Genomic DNA, 15997 nt, shown 5'->3' on the forward strand with positions numbered 1-15997 from the left:
AAAAAACTTGCTATTGTTTGGTTTACAAAGGAGCATTCAAGGTTACTGTTAACAGAAATATTATTTTAAAAGTCAAGGATAGCCCCTCCTACAAATGCCAAATGTTTGCTTTGGACCTGCATGTAAATATGTAAATTAACTGGACAATAAAATTTCTAGAAAGCTGAGCACATGATTTTAGACAACAGTGTTTGTAACAACTGCTATTTTTATAACCCCTTTAAGGACAAACAAACAGCATTACTTTATTATGTATTCTTTTCCTTTTTTTTTTTAAGTTAATATATGGTAAAAGTAACTTTTGAAATGTATCACCAGGCTTCCCTGGTGGCTCATATTATAAAGAATCTGCCTGTAACGCAGGAGACCCTGGTTCGATCCCTGGGTTGGGAAGATCCCCTGGGGAAGGAAATGGCAATCCACTCTAGTATTCTTGCTTGGAGAATTCCATGGACAGAGGAGCCTGGAGGGCTACCATTTCTTTCACTTTCAAAATTAACTTCTGAAATATATAGTTTTGTGTACCCATTACCACAGTCAGGATATCCGATCACCTCCCCAAACTCCCTTGTGCTATTCCAATGCAGTCGTGCCCTTTTTCCACTCCTGCCAACCAGAGACTGTTCTCTGGCGCTAGTTCCGTCTTTTAGAGATTGTCATCTAAATGGAATGCTGGTTTCCTTAACTTAGCATAATGCCTTTGAGATTCATCCAAGTTGTTGTATAGATGAATGTGGCAATCTCCCAAGCTTCTACCTAGAGATAAAGGGTCTATTTGGAACCATCTGAGGCAGAGGAGAGCTCATCCAAACACTAAGAAGTGAACTCATGGGCTGCTGCTAAGACTGACACCATATGATTAGATGACAGGTGAGTGTAGACAAGCAACAATACTCCTATTTAAGGAAGTGCCACCTATTTATGGATGGCTTCAAAAATAGAACGAACACATTATGAAGGAGATATCAAAGATTTAACTAAATCCACCCCCCCCCAAAAAAGACTTAACTAAATCCCCAAAGGTTTAATCTTAATACAACTCCAGAAATTTTATTTACTCCATACCATACCGAAGAATTTTCTTTACAATAGTAACTATTGCGTTCTCCATGTTTTCTACCTTTGCAATGTGCATTAACCAGAAATCATATCAGATTTTTACACTGCTCATGTGACCTAGAGTTCCTTTGCAGCTCTGCGCACAGAAGCAAGGCTTCAGTTCTTTCTTTCCTCTGGAGATGACTTGCTTCCCAGCGTGAGGAGGAGGGCGGGCCATCTCCTGGGGTGTCTGCTCTAGTGTGCTGCCCCTATACTTTCTGTCCTATGTGGCACCTTGATCTCGTCATCACTGGGAAGGGGTGACAGAGCTCTCAACTTATTAGCTGTCACTACAACACAGAAAGGTCTTTTTTACAAACAGAAGAAGGCATCTATGTAGACAACCCATATCTCATTAAGGGTATGGGAGGGAATTTATGGTAATACACGGTAACTTAAAAGCTCAGAAATGGTTCTGAAATTTACCTCATCCAGTTTCCTAAGAATCAATCAATTCATTATAGAGATGACTGCCTTTCCTGTATTAATTTTCATAGATCCATAAATTCTTTGTAATTCTCTACGACAGACATTGAGGAATCTGGTAGAACTTGAAACGTCTCATGGGTTCTAATGTACATTTCTTTACCCAGGAAGTGGGACCTTTTATTTTCCAAAATCCTTTCCTCCCACAGTAATTTTTTTTAGGAATAGAAAAAGAACACTGAATTTTCAGAGGTAAGAAAATCCCCTTCCTTATCTATAAGACATGTTCTCTTTCTGAACTACTTATTCCTGCTGGCCCTGGAGGTGACCTCTCCAGCCCACCAGACCCGCCACAGGTCTCCTCCCTGCTCTGGTTCTCCTGTTCAGCACACAGATCCTCACCCTCTCGTATTCATCCTTGGCTCTGCTTAGCATCTCCAGGATGTCGATGGGCCTGTGGTCACTGCAGCCATTGGCCTGGCTGGGACTCTGCTTATCCCGAGCTGCTTGCTGGGACCGCCGTGTCTCCTCTTCTACCACGCTAGAGGAAAGAGAGTCAAGTTTTAGAAAGACCTTTTTTGACACAATATGACCCAAGATTTTGGTGTCCATCTTCCAAGGATACTGGAAGACTGCCTCATAGTAACAATGCCTTCCTCAGAACACAGAGCCTCAGCTACCTCATCCCAGTAAGACATGACTGACTACTTTCACTATCTCACTCACAATGTACCAACCAATATAGTTCACCATTAGAAGGCCAAAAATACAGAATTCCTTTCCAGATTTGGTAGAAGTAGATACCTCTAAAATCTACTAAGTTACTCATTATTTTTCTCTCTCTCTTTCCTACAAGTATCTCAGGATCAGTCAAACTAACTGGTAAAGTAAATCTGAAAATGGACAATGCCACCAAGACAAAGGAAGGCTGTACAGGTGAACATCTCCTATGGAGAGTGTATGTTAATAATGGGGTAGCACGGAAAGATTAGCATCTTGAAAATGATGGTCTTGGTCAATCTTCAAAAATCAACTATAACTCTACAAGTAAACAAAAGAGTTTCCTTGTTGTCTCCTTAAAAATCACTAAGTGGTTAACTAAGGTCAGGGTGATTGTGGCAATGCTCTTTATCTTGACTAGTGCTACTTAAGCTAATTTTGCACTTGAAAATATATATTAAAAAAGCATGAAAAGTCAAGGTCTAAGTCAAGGGTTGCAGTCTGCAAGTCTATCTGAGGGGTTTCATTTCTTAGGAACATCCTCTCTCCCTGCCACATCTTAAAGTCTGAAGCAAAATGTGAGAAACTAAAAGGTGGGTGGTGGGCATATGAATGTTATATTGTTTCTTATATTTTTCTTCAAGCTTGAAATTAATGTAATAAATTTTAATAAGACAACTAATCTTTTTTTCTTTTAAACATCCATTCAGGTTTCAAGTCCAACTGTAATGAACAGGCCTACTTGCCGTGGGATAGTATAAGCACAGTCACAACTTGATAACTGAATTAATTTGAGAACTTTCGGACACTGATGATGACAGGCAATAAAGCAGTAAAAGGTGTTTTTTTTTTTTTTTTATGGACTAAGAGGCATAGAACAGGGTACCCAATGTCAGTTTACTGCTTTAAAACAGCCTACCTAGGAACTTCTATTACTGTGTGTGGGATGGTTCTTTTATTTGAAAACATTGGATTAAACAATATTAAACACAGATTTTTTTTTTTTTAAACAGCAACATTATTCTGAGTTTTTAACAAGTTACAATGTATTATGATCCTCCAAGGATGGTTTAAAGCTTTCCCCAAACTGGGAAGTCCCTGGTTGTCCAGTGGTTAGAACCCCACACTTTCATTGCCAAGGGCCTGGGGTTCAATCACTGGTGGAGGAACTAAGATCCCACAAGCCTAGTGATGCAGCCAAAAACCAAAAAATACTTATTATTTAATACTCAGTTACAGGCCACGCCAACCATCAAGGATTGGTCACACAGCCCGTTTCTACCCACTACTTGCTACACTGTCTGGCTTGCCCATACTAGTATTTACCTCTCTCTGACCTGGACTGGATTTGTGATCATTAAAAAAAAAAAACATTTCCAATAATCACCAGTGTTCATCCACCCAACAGGCTACCTTATAAAGCTCTCCACTGCTGAAAGCAGAAACTGGCTGGTGGCATGGAAGGGACACCCAGCTTTGGACTCTTAAGGCCTCTTCCAATTCACACTCTGGGAAGAACAACCCTGCCCCTCTCCCTTCCTCTCAAACCCCCAAGTATGCCCCGAGACTCTTTGAAAGATCAGGAATAGGGCTCACTTCTATGAGTTCTCCAAATTTTATAGTCTATGTATAGGCAAACATTCAGATTAGGTTTTGTTAAAAACACTCTGGCAGACTGAATTTCCTCTTTAGGAGAGGCAACAGTTTCCAAGTTAAGTGAATTTTCAATTTTGCTACTTTTCAAAGAGAATTTCCAGATTTATTTATAGAACAGGTCTAGAAGTTTACCTGTTCTCCGATATATCTTCTCAGTTCTTATTAACAACCTTTTGGAATAAATCAATGTTTTACTTCAAGAATTTTTGTTATATTGCAGCTGTTGAAACAGTGGTAGGAAGAACTAGATTTAACAGAATGGGCAGTGGCAGGCACTTTTATTTAGATGCACAATATATCCCAAAGAATTTTACCTGTATCTCTGACTAACAGAGATGACATTCTGAAATATTTAGCAAAAAGAGGCTGTATGCAGGCAAAGTCAGAGCAAAGAAAGACAAAGATAACCTTTTTATCTTTGGTGACCAGAACGCCATTTATCACAAAGTTAATGTGAACATATTTGGTATTCTCTTCAGCCATAAATAGGCCAGACACTTGAAAACTCACTATCAACAGTTTCATGCAGGCATTTGCTAGTCACTTTCAATACCATTGCTTCTAGTAAAATAAGCTGAAAGCTTAAGCAAACGTCCCTCTTTTGGGCATCTCTAGTGAAGGAAACCTGAATGCCCTTCTTTTCCTTTTCTGCTTCCTGTTTCTACTTCCTCACCCTATTTTTATGTTCACTACAGTATTTTCAGATAAGCCTTCCATCTTCTGCTTTATCTATGATCTGAAGTCTTGCCTTACGGGTAACGCCTATTGATAGAGAATACAGTTCAAAATGCTTTCGTGCAAATAACTGTTAGCGCTAAAAGAGCCAGGGTCTCTCACTTTAGGCCCAAAAGCTCTCAATCTGCAGGAGAAAGTCTATGTATTAACATACTCCAATATATAGATATTTAAGAGAAATACTGTCAATTTCAGGATAACCTAAAATCAACAAATCTCTTGTCTTCTAAGTTATCAAAAACTGCCTCTGCTGTTCCTTTCAAAACTACAGACAGTGGTCATTAAATAAATGGCTTTGTAAAAAAGTAGCTTTTATCTTTTTTTTTTTTTAAGAGAAAAGTTCTAAAAAGAAAAGTCTGGTTGTAGAAAGCCAATGAATTTTCAAACGAATGACAAAAGTTCACGTGGAAGAATGTCCTTAGGGTCACACCTACAGCAAACAAATCGGGAAGCAGATAAAAACCCAGCTGAGACATGTTAGCAGTCCTGGACTAAAATGTGGCCCCAGCCATGTGCACTTCTTTTAAAATGCAAATATACCTGGAAATGGGGGGTGTGGGGCCTAATTATTTATTTATAGTTTAAGAGGATTTAGTTTAATATTAGACAAAAGAAAAAGAAAAAATCAACTGTTTTCTCCCAAACATGTAGGTAAAAATTTTGCAGAAGAACAAAGGGACTTATGATTTGACGGAGGGGGAAGACAGGCCAGCATTTCTGAGGAAATGCAGGCAAAAACTGAAAAGAAAACTTAAATCCACCAGAATTCGCTGCCCACCGAAGCATTCTGTCCAGGGCGCGGTAGCACTTCAGGCCCCTCTAACACTAAGTGTCGTGGATTCCTGGAAACCAGAATGGCAGCACCAGCAACATAGAGGGATGGCTTCTGTAGGCCAGTCTGAGAAAGGACAACGACCATCCCTCAGAACATCAATTCAATGAAAATCAGTTTCCAAGTTCCAAGATTCTGATTTATAAAAGCTCTCCTGGGACATAACCCATTAGAGGACTGGGGATTCTAAACCTGGAATCTGTATCAAAAATAAGTTCTCTTAAAGCAAGTAGCCCGGAGAAGGCAATGGCACCCCACTCCAGTACTCTTTCCTGGAAAATCCCATGGACAGAGGAGCCTGGTAGGCTGCAGTCCATGGGGTCGCTAAGAGTCGGACATGACTGAGCGAATTCACTTTCACTTTTCACTTTCAGGCATTGGAGAAGGAAATGGCAACCCACTCCAGTGTTCTTGCCTGGAGAATCCCAGGGACGGTGGAGCCTGGTGGGCTGCCGTTTATGGGGTCGCACAGAGTCGGACACAACTGAAGCGACTTAGCAGCAGCAGGAAAGGAAGTACCCATGGATGCATGCGGGGGTTCTCTATCAGTTACTGAACACAGCTCCACCTGCTACAGTGGAAGTCTGGAGAGAACCGAAGTCAGGTGCACTGCATGTGGTGGTGAGGCTGTGCTCTGGACACAGAGAATACCTCTGGAGTGAGGCAGCTAGATGGTTCTAACCACATGTTTAACAGCAAGGCTCTGGTTAAATTAGGATCTGTCTGCAGAACAGAATACAAAGCAGACATAAATACTAGAGAAAGACTATCTAATGTGCTGGGAAAATGCTGTGGACATGAAAAGTCGGATGTACAGCGTAATCTTACTTTTGGAAGTGTAAAGAAAAAAAGTGTTGCCTGCCATTCCAGTTCAAGAAGGATCAAGCCTATGGGCCACTGCAGTTACCCATAGAGTGCGCCGTGAGAGGAACTCAGGATGGAGAAAAACAGGAAACATTCTGTATATACTGGCCCATAGATAATTAAGATGCATATCCAAGGAATCATTTCACTGACCCCAGATTCTTGCATCTTCTCACATATAGGAAAGCACTAAAATCTTCATCATGACATGTCTGTTTTTTTATTACTAGGAGTAATCTTTCAATACTTGACTATACGTTTTTCTCAGCAAAAAAGTTCACCTGTCCTCATTTTATTGGCATTCCCTTCTCTAGCTCCCTTGTCTTTGCTTTTATTTTTTTTCAGAAGTATTTTAAAATTCTTGCTACTATTGCTGAGGATCATATTTTAAATTCTTTTTTTCTGATATGACTACACTAATATCATTTTTTTGTTTGATTAATTTGGTAATAAAGCAGTCTTTAGATGGTTCCAATTATGTAAATATTTTTCCTAGATATTCTCTCTTGGAGGTAGTATCTCTTAAATAATTAGATGAGGCTACCTCCCAGGCTATAGGCCTTAATATAGTCACCTAATAAAAATTAGCTCATAACTTTTTTGTTTTGCATTTTTCTTTCAGTGAACATAAAAAAGAATAAAAAACAATCACACATCAACCCAAGGTACACGTAAAAAAGACTGGTGGTAGTAAGATTATTGATAATTTGAGATTTCTTTAAGTTTTTCTGCCTTTTTCAAAACTTTGACAATAAAAGGAAATCAGGGGAAAATATATGAGTTAGTGGACTCCGGTAACAAACAGAAGGGGGAAACATTATTTTTTCATCTCCCATATATCACTATGGTGTAACAGCAATACTTACTCGGCCATGAGTTTGGCTATGCGGTGACAGTCATTCTTGTCATAAAACCAGATACTGTATATTGACACTTGAAAAACAAAAAAAAGATAAGGAGAAATGAGGTTTCAGTACTTGAGTATATGGCAGTAATATATTATTGCCATAAAATGTCACAGAATTTACCATCAGACCCTCAAACTGTTAACAGTTCCTCTAAAGAAAAGAAAAAGCCTCCCCGCAAAATGTTTAATAATAAATTAATAAAGTTGGGCCAGGTAAAGTATACAGATAGTTGGTTTTAGACATCATTATCAGATCTCACTGAGCTTAAGATGACACTAAACTATAAGATGCATTATTATTTTATGTATTAGCAAGGGAATAAATGCTGCCAATTAAACTAGGAGTTTCCAGGTGGCACATTAGTAAAGACTCTGCCTGCCAATGCAGGAGACACAAGAGACTAGGGTTCGATCCCTGGGTCAGGAAGATTCCCTGCCTGGAATAGGAAATGGCAACCCACTCCAGTATTTTTGCCTGGAAAATTCCATAGGGTCACAAAGAGTCGGACACGACTCTGCAACTAAGACACACATGACAAACTAAGAAACAACAATGATTGTGTGGAAAGGGAACAGTGTCTACCATTCCAGTAAATGAGGAATGTTGTCCTTCCCTGCTGGCAAGCCATCAGCCACTGAAGCGCCCCCACGGTGAGTGCTAAGGGAAATTCAGGATGGAGACAAGCAGGAAACTATGTGCTCTGGATACTGGCCCTAGATAGCTGTGTATCTAAGATGCCTACCCAAGGAATAATTTCAGTGAGCCCAGTTTCTTGCATCTTCCTGTACAGAGAAAAGCACAAAAATCACTAACCTGAAGTATCTGGTTTTTTGTGATTAGCAGTAATATTTCGATGTTTGACTACATGTTTTCAGCAAAAACTCCTATATACCCTGGCTCCTCCCTCATCTCTTCATAGCATTTTTTGGCGTTATCTGAGAGGCCATCCCCTAGGCCCTAGTTCTCAGAAAAGTCTCTGAATAAAATTTAACCTGCAACTTTAACGTTTTATTTTTCTTCACTTGGTAACTAACTGCAAAATGCCTTCCAAATTGACAGTCAAACGTGAAGAGAAAAATTAATGAAAACCACATTAAACCACATTCCAAAACCAAACACCAGAACCTTTGAGTCTCTTGAAATTTAAAAATATAAAATTAACACCATGTTATGGTAAAACAAAACTTTAAAAACAAACACCCACCCCAGAACCTTCTATGATCAACTCTGCTCACATGTGAAATGGAAGTGCCCAGGCTGAGCTACATATCACACTTCTTTTCCAATCTTTTATTCCCAATATGGTGATCACGACTAAGAAAGCTCCCCAAAACAGTGGTGATTAATAAACAACAAGTTCCTACTGTATAGCACTATATGCAATATCCTGGGATAAGCCAGGATATATTAAAAAAAAAATAGGATATATTAAAAAAATGTAGAAAAGAATGCATATATGTGTATAACTGACTCACTTTGCCAAACAGCAGAAATTAATACAACACTGTAAATCAACTATACTTCAATAAAAACATAGAGAAAAACCTGGTGGATGGATAGATGGAACTTTATTATAAAGAACATAAAACTGCTATAAATACTTCTCGAATATATTTTTACTTTTAGCTTTTTATACAATTTTAAAGGTTATTTCCATTTATAGCTACTATACAATTTTGGCTAGATTGCCTGTGTTTTACATATAAATACTTCTTGCATAAGGAAGATCCTTATTGCCAAATTCAGACTTAAATTGAAGAAAAGTAGGGAAAACCACTAGAGCATTCAGGTGTGACCTAAATCAAATCCCTTACGATTATACAGTGTAAGTGAGAAATAGATTTAAGGGACTAGATCTGATAGACAGAGTGCCTGATGAACTATGGACAGAGGTTCATGACACTGTACAGGAGACAGGGATCAAGACCATCCCCAAGAAAAACAGATGCAAAACAGCATCTAAAATAGCTGTGAAAAGATGAGAAGCAAAAAGCAAAGGAGAAAAGGAAAGATATACCCATTTGAATGCAGAGTTCCAAATAGCAGCAAGGAGAGAGAAGAAAGCCTCCCTCAGTGATCAGTGCAAAGAAATAAAAGGAAAACAATAGAACGGGAAAGACTAGAGATCTCTTCAAGAAAATCAGAGACCCAAGGGAACATTTCATGCCAAGATGGGCTCAATAAAGGACAGAAATGGTATGGACCTAACAGAAGCAGAAGATATTAAGAAGAGGTGGCAAGAACTCACAGAAGACCTGTACAAAAAAGATCTTCATGACCCAGATAATCACGATGGTGTGATCACTCACCTAGGGCCAGACATCCTGGAATGTGAAGTCAAGTGGGCCTTAGGAAGCATCACTACGGACAAAGCTAGTGGAGGTGATGGAGTTCCAGTTGAGCTATTTCAAATCCTAAAAGATGATGCTGTGAAAGTGCTGCATTCAATATGTCAGCAAATTTGGAAAACTCAGCAGTGGCCACAGGACTGGAAAAGGTCAGTTTTCATTCCAAACCCAAAGAAAGGAAATGCCAAAGAATGCTCAAACTAAGACACAATTGCACTCATCTCACACGCTAGTAAAGTAATACTCAAAATTCTCCAAGCCAGGCTTCAGCAGTATGTGAACTGTGAACTTCCAGATGTTCAAGCTGGATTTAGAAAAGGCAGAGGAACCAGAGAGCAAATTGCCAACATCCACTGGATCATCAAAAAAGCAAGAAAGTGCCAGAAAAACATCTATTTGTGCTTTAATGACTATGCAAAGCCTTTGACTGTGTGGATCATCACAAACTGGAAAATTCTGAAACAGATGGGAATACCAGACCACCTGACCTGCCTCTTGAGAAACCTGTATGCAGTTCAGGAAGCAACAGTTAGAACTGGACATGGAACAACAGACCGATTCCAAACAGGAAAAGGAGTACGTCAAGGCTATACATTGTCACCCTGCTTATTTAACTTTTATGCAGAGTACATCATGCAAAATGCTGGGCTGGATGAAGCACAAGCTGGAATCAAGATTGCTGGGAGAAATATCAATAACCTCAGATGTGCAGATGACACCACCCTTATGGCAGAAAGTGAAGAAGAACTAAAGAGCCTCTTGATGAAAGTGAAAGAGGAGAGTGAAAAAGTTGGCTTAAAGCTCAACATTCAGAAAACCAAGATCATGGCATCCAGTCCCATCACTTCATGGCAGATAGATGGGGAAACAGTGGAAACAGCGGCAGACTTTATCTTCTTGGGCTCCAAAATCAGTGCAGATGGTGACTGCAGCCATGACATTAAAAGATGCACGCTTACTCCTTGGAAGGAAAGTTACGACCAACCTAGACAGCATATTAAAAAGCAGAGACATTACCCTGCCAACAAAATTCCGTCTAGTCAAGGCTATGGTTTTTCCAGTAGTCATGTATGGATATGAGTGTTGGACTATAAAGAAAGCTGAGCGCAGGAGAATTAATGCTTTTGAACTGTGGTGTTGGAAAAGACTCTTGAGAGTCCCTTGGACTGCAAGGAGATCAAGCCAGTTCATCCTAAAGGAGATCAGTCCTGAGTGTTCATTGGAAGGACTGATATCGGAGCTGAAACTCCATACTTCAGCCACCTGATGCAAAGAGCTGACTCATTGGAAAAGACCCTGATGCTGCGAAAGACTGAAGGCAGGAGAAGGGGACGACAGAAGATGAGATCGCTGGATGGCATCACCAACTCAATGGACATGAGTTTGAGTAAACTCCGGGAGCTGGTGATGGACAGGGAGGCCTGGTGTGCCTGGAGCCCATGGGGTCCCTGGGGCCCTGGAGCCCATGGGGTCACAAAGAGTCGGACCCGACTGAGTGACCAGACTGAACTAAGACTACAAACGCTAAAAGCCCAAGTCAAAGTAAACACACGGACAGGCACGGCTCACCGCTACCAGGTGTACCCGCACTGACATTGCATATCCCAGGCTCCATTCCATTTCATATGACTCTGGCACAAGAAGGGTAGGTATGCTTTTATTTTTTTAAATTAAACTTTCAGTTTTGAAGCAATTGTAACTTCATGCATATTGTAAAAAATAAACAAAGATGCTGTGTGCCCTTTATTTCCTCCAACAGTAACATTTTGTAAAACTATAACATAATATTACAGCCAGACTATTGACATGGATACAATCAAGATACAGAACATTTCTATTGCCATAGAGATCCCTGTTGCCCTTTTATGGCCACACCCATCTCCCTTGGTACCCCTCCCCATCTCTGACCCCTGGCAAACACCCTGATCTCTCTATTTCTATACTATAATGTTGCCATTTCGAGAAATGTATTACAAATGGAATCACAGAGGCTGCAACTTCTTGAGACTGACTTTTCTGACTCAATGTCACTCTCTGAATATTCATCTAAAGTTGTCACTTGCATCAACAGTTTCCTATTTTTTGCTGAGTAGTATTTCTTGGTCTGGATGTACCAGTTTATTTAACCATTTATCCACTGAAGGTCAACTGCACTGTTTCCACTTTGGGGCTGTTATGCGTAAGGCTGCTATGTTTGTGCATAGGTTTTTGTGAACCTAAGTTTTCATTTTTCAGGGTTAAATGCCCAAAAGTATAGTTACTGAGTCACAGTAGTTGCACGTTTAAAAAAAAACTGTTACACTGTTTTCCAGTTTTATACTCCTGCCAACAGTGTCTCTCTGTGTCCTTGCCAGCATTTGCTGTTCTATTTTTAATTTTACGCACTCTGATAGGTGTGTAGTGGTATCTCATGGCGGTTTTAATTTACATTTCCCTAGTGGCTAATAACACAGAATGTCTTTTCATGTGCTTGTCATCTATATATCCTATTTATTTTTTTTTAATTTTAAAAATTTTTTTCTATATATCCTCTTTAATCAAATGTCTATTCATATCTTTTGCCCCAATGCATTGTTTTCTAAACTTGAGAATTCTTCATATATTTAAGAAACCAATTCTTTGTCAGACGTGGTTTGAAAATATTTTCTCTTTTGTCAATAGCTTTTTTTTTCTCATCGTCTTCATAAGACCCCTCTAGAGCAAAAGTTTTAATTTTGACAAAGTCCAATTTATGAGTTATGCCTTCTGTGGATTTCAAGTCTTAAAACTCTTTGCTGACCCCTAGTAAATCGGATTGGGGCTCTGAAAAGACTCCATTTATGGCAATTACACACAATCATCTTTCTCTAATATGCCTCTTCTGACCCGGCTAAAGAACACACAAAACACAAGAGACCAAATACAAAAGACACCAATTTTTCTCTAATGGACAGAAGGATGATATGCAATACATCAGGCTCAGAGAGGAACACACAACATTTTGAGGGGGCTAAGCAGAGGCATTTAAGTTTTCATAGAGGGGTTTGTAAACCAAACTCTTAGGAAAGAATTCCATATCAATAATCAAAATAAGTCCACCAGATCTGTCGACTTACTCTGACAAATCTTTACCTAAAGTCCCACTCTCTTTCCTTTGAAGAAATACACTATATTAGAAATAATATGCACATTTTCCACATTTGTGCATTATCAAATACACTGCTAAAAAAGAGTCAAACACTTTCAAAGGCATGCTGCAGAAGAAACAGAGATAAGGAAGCCATAATGATAGCTTAATGGGTAAAGGATAAGAGTAACACTCAATTCTGCCAAAAGCAGACATGCAGAGGTGCGGACACGCATCCAACAATCAGCCCTGTCTGCCAACATATCAGATGCTCAGTGCATGCAACTGGCAAGGAGGCCCAGGGAGCTGCCGCTGAGCCTGTCACCGTCACTGTGAGCAAACACAGACAAGTTCACCAGATAGCTAAAACCATGGAAGACCTTGTCTCCACACCAAAGCTAAGTACTCTTCCCTCAAGGGAACTTACACTGTAAGGCCCAACATATTCTGCCAACCATCTGCTTGCTAAAACATTCTGATATAATTTTCCTTGATTAATTATGCCACAGAGGATTTAGACGTTTGGCAATACAGTATAATTTTGCTATGGTAAATAATAATGGCATCATGTTTTGTAAGTGGCTTTTCTGAAGATGAAAGCCAATTATTCAGTTACTGGACACCCACCACATATCATGGCTGTTAACCATGGTCCCAATTAGTCATGCTGTCACTGAAGAGTTAGGGGGTGTGACAGGACATTTAAATACCTTTACATTGTACTTCCATAAAAAATATCAAAATACAGAAAAGCATATTCAAAATTAACTGTTTCCCTTGCTTCTCAAATGACAGCCCTCATCTTCTGAACGTATGAAAAGTGCAACTGACAAAGATCAAAGTTGTTGGATTATTTAACGCTGAGAAATTTTCAAAGGCTGAAGGGCAAGTCATCTGTTTCCCTGGAGAGTCCTGTTTGAAGATTCAGCAGCCAATTATGATCTGATGTCATACCTCATTCTGCTTCTCCTCAGGAGTGGTGTATGACACACACGAGGTCAAGAAAATCCAAATAAATCTGGAGCCCTTATAAAATCCCTTGAGACTTCTAGCAATCTGGTAAAATGTCACTAAAACAGAGCTGGGGGCCACTTTCATGCACGTGTCGTCTTTTTGATTCATTTATTAGTCAGATCTGACCTACTTTCTAAAAGGATCTGAGGAGGCTGGAGATTTTCTCAGTATGCTGCCAAGCTGACCAGGGGGTTTGATAAAGCTGTTGGCAATGGTGTTAGGACTCACACAACATTTCTGAAGATGGAACCAACAAAGATCCTCTAGACCAGGAAAACAAACACAACAAAATGTACTTTGAACATAACCAGAAATATTTACTCTGGAATAAGGAAGACTCTTCTGATTACAAAAGGACTGTAAGAACAGAATAGATGACATATACATAAGCATGCCCTGACAAGTGAAAAAACAAATGCTTTGACAGATCATTTCCTTTAAGACAAGAATAAGGCTGGTGGCTCCATAGCAATATCAAAAGGTTGGGAAAGAGACAGAAGAGAAAGTCTCTGGGGTGGAGGTTAGAATACACACATACAGGTGAAAAGTTACAGAGTCAAAGACTGCTGGACCTGGGATCACAACACAACAGTGTGGTAGGTGGCAAACAGGCAGGTGAGGAAATGCTGTCAATCTGTAAGTAAGGCTGCTAAGTATAACTGGGTTGTAGCAGCAGCTTAACTTTTTGAGGCCAAAGAGTAGACATACTTAAACACCACTGAACACTAACATGGCAGAAAAAGAGCCCACTTTCTAAAATTTAAATTATGTCCACTTAGTAAACATTGATTAAAAGACTTCTTCCAGGAAATTAAAAATGCTATTCTGCAAGCTCTTTAGTTTATTTTTAAATTTGGTACCCTTCTCTAAATCAAGTCCAAAAATATTTACCAGCAACACTGCTTCCACAGTTCGTTTTAACTGTAATTTCAGTATAGGATTCAGCCATATGAAATGACCACTAAACTTTTTGGGGGACTAGGAAAATAAACCCAAGAATATCACAAGTGATGATTCCTATTTATAAACTTTTTACTCTGTAATGATGGGTAACCCTGAATAAAACAGTGAATCATACTAGGATTTCACCTCTGCTTTCAGGATTTATCGTCACTATTGCCGCATAGCACTTGCCATGAATAGAGGATACATGGTCAACTTTTAACATCTTTACAATTAAAATAATAATAAATTATAAAAATTGCTTTCACCTGAAAACACTACTGGGGGGAGGGGGAAGCCAGTAATTGGGCATAATGAAAAGAACCTGCTTTGGAAATTCTCAACTGTTCATGGACTCAAGTTAACAAGAAGGTACCCGATGGAGGCTCTACTAGAACACTACGTAGTAACCTGTAACAGCTAGGAAGCATTCAAGATTTTTGATATGTCTGACCTAACAGCGTCACCAGATCAACCTTGGAGTCTAAGTCACTGTTTTCATGGTGTTTTACCTCTTCAGTCTACGTTATGTGACAACAGCAAGGCTCTTCCTTTATCTTGGTTCAGAAGGCCAGACAAATGCAGCGCCAAAGATTTCTTCCTCTTACGCTGATTGCAGAATCATACCAGCCACAGCAGCTGCTGCTGATGGGGGAAGACTGCCTGCCTCTTTTCAGGCTACGTAAGAAGCAGTGTGTACTGGATTCAAAGATCACAAAGTATGGACTGTGGAACTTTAGAAACTGTTCATAAAGTCTTCTTTTAGCCTGGTGGTAGAACTCACATTTTTTGAGTTGCCAAACTGTAAAACTACTCTTGCAAGGAAATTTCCTGTATTGTGCTTTAAGTTTGAAGATTTGCACCAAATGCCAACAGCCACCTGGCATCTCTACTGCTCGTGCCCTTGAACTGAGAAAGGACAGAGAGCAAGAAAAACACACGTACACACTACAGTATTTCTTCTAATAAAACTTACCATTTGGCAGCTCCATTTTCAAAGCTATGGAAATGAATCTCCCTGCGTTTTCTAGTGATCTAATTTTAATTAAAAATGCTCTATATCAAGAGACTGATGCTCGATATAAAGGAAAAGTGACAAGTGAAGCGGAAATGAAGGGGTACTTCGCACAGATTTTTGGAGGTAAGTTCTTTCAAAATATTAAACAGTAATAAGATTTTTATTTTCAATTGTTCCGGTGTGGTGACCTGCTGTCGCTGTTAAGCTGGTTACAGGGTGTCTATGCCTTAAGGTACCCTCTCTTTTCACATCAAACTTAATTCTGTCCTTAGACAAGTGTGTGATGGTGGTTTTAGCCAAAAGAGAAGTGATTATTTTACTCTGTGTGCA

The 15997-nt window shown here is 39.5% G+C and overlaps 1 protein-coding gene across 2 annotated transcripts in view; it reads right to left on the minus strand.

Moving 5' to 3' along the window:
• DCP1A (decapping mRNA 1A) overlaps positions 1-15997 on the minus strand; it is a 42537-nt gene that overhangs the window by 14787 nt on the left and 11753 nt on the right. For both annotated transcript variants that reach the window (XM_043442446.1, XM_043442447.1), the window contains exons 4-5: positions 7198-7264; positions 1927-2065 (exon numbers count right to left, since the gene is read on the minus strand). In XM_043442446.1, coding sequence (XP_043298381.1) covers positions 1927-2065; positions 7198-7264 — 206 coding nt within the window. The remainder of the gene's footprint in view (positions 1-1926; positions 2066-7197; positions 7265-15997) is intronic.

The sequence above is a fragment of the Cervus canadensis genome, chromosome 22, assembly GCF_019320065.1.
Source record: "Cervus canadensis isolate Bull #8, Minnesota chromosome 22, ASM1932006v1, whole genome shotgun sequence".
Classification (NCBI taxonomy): Eukaryota; Metazoa; Chordata; class Mammalia; order Artiodactyla; family Cervidae; genus Cervus; species Cervus canadensis.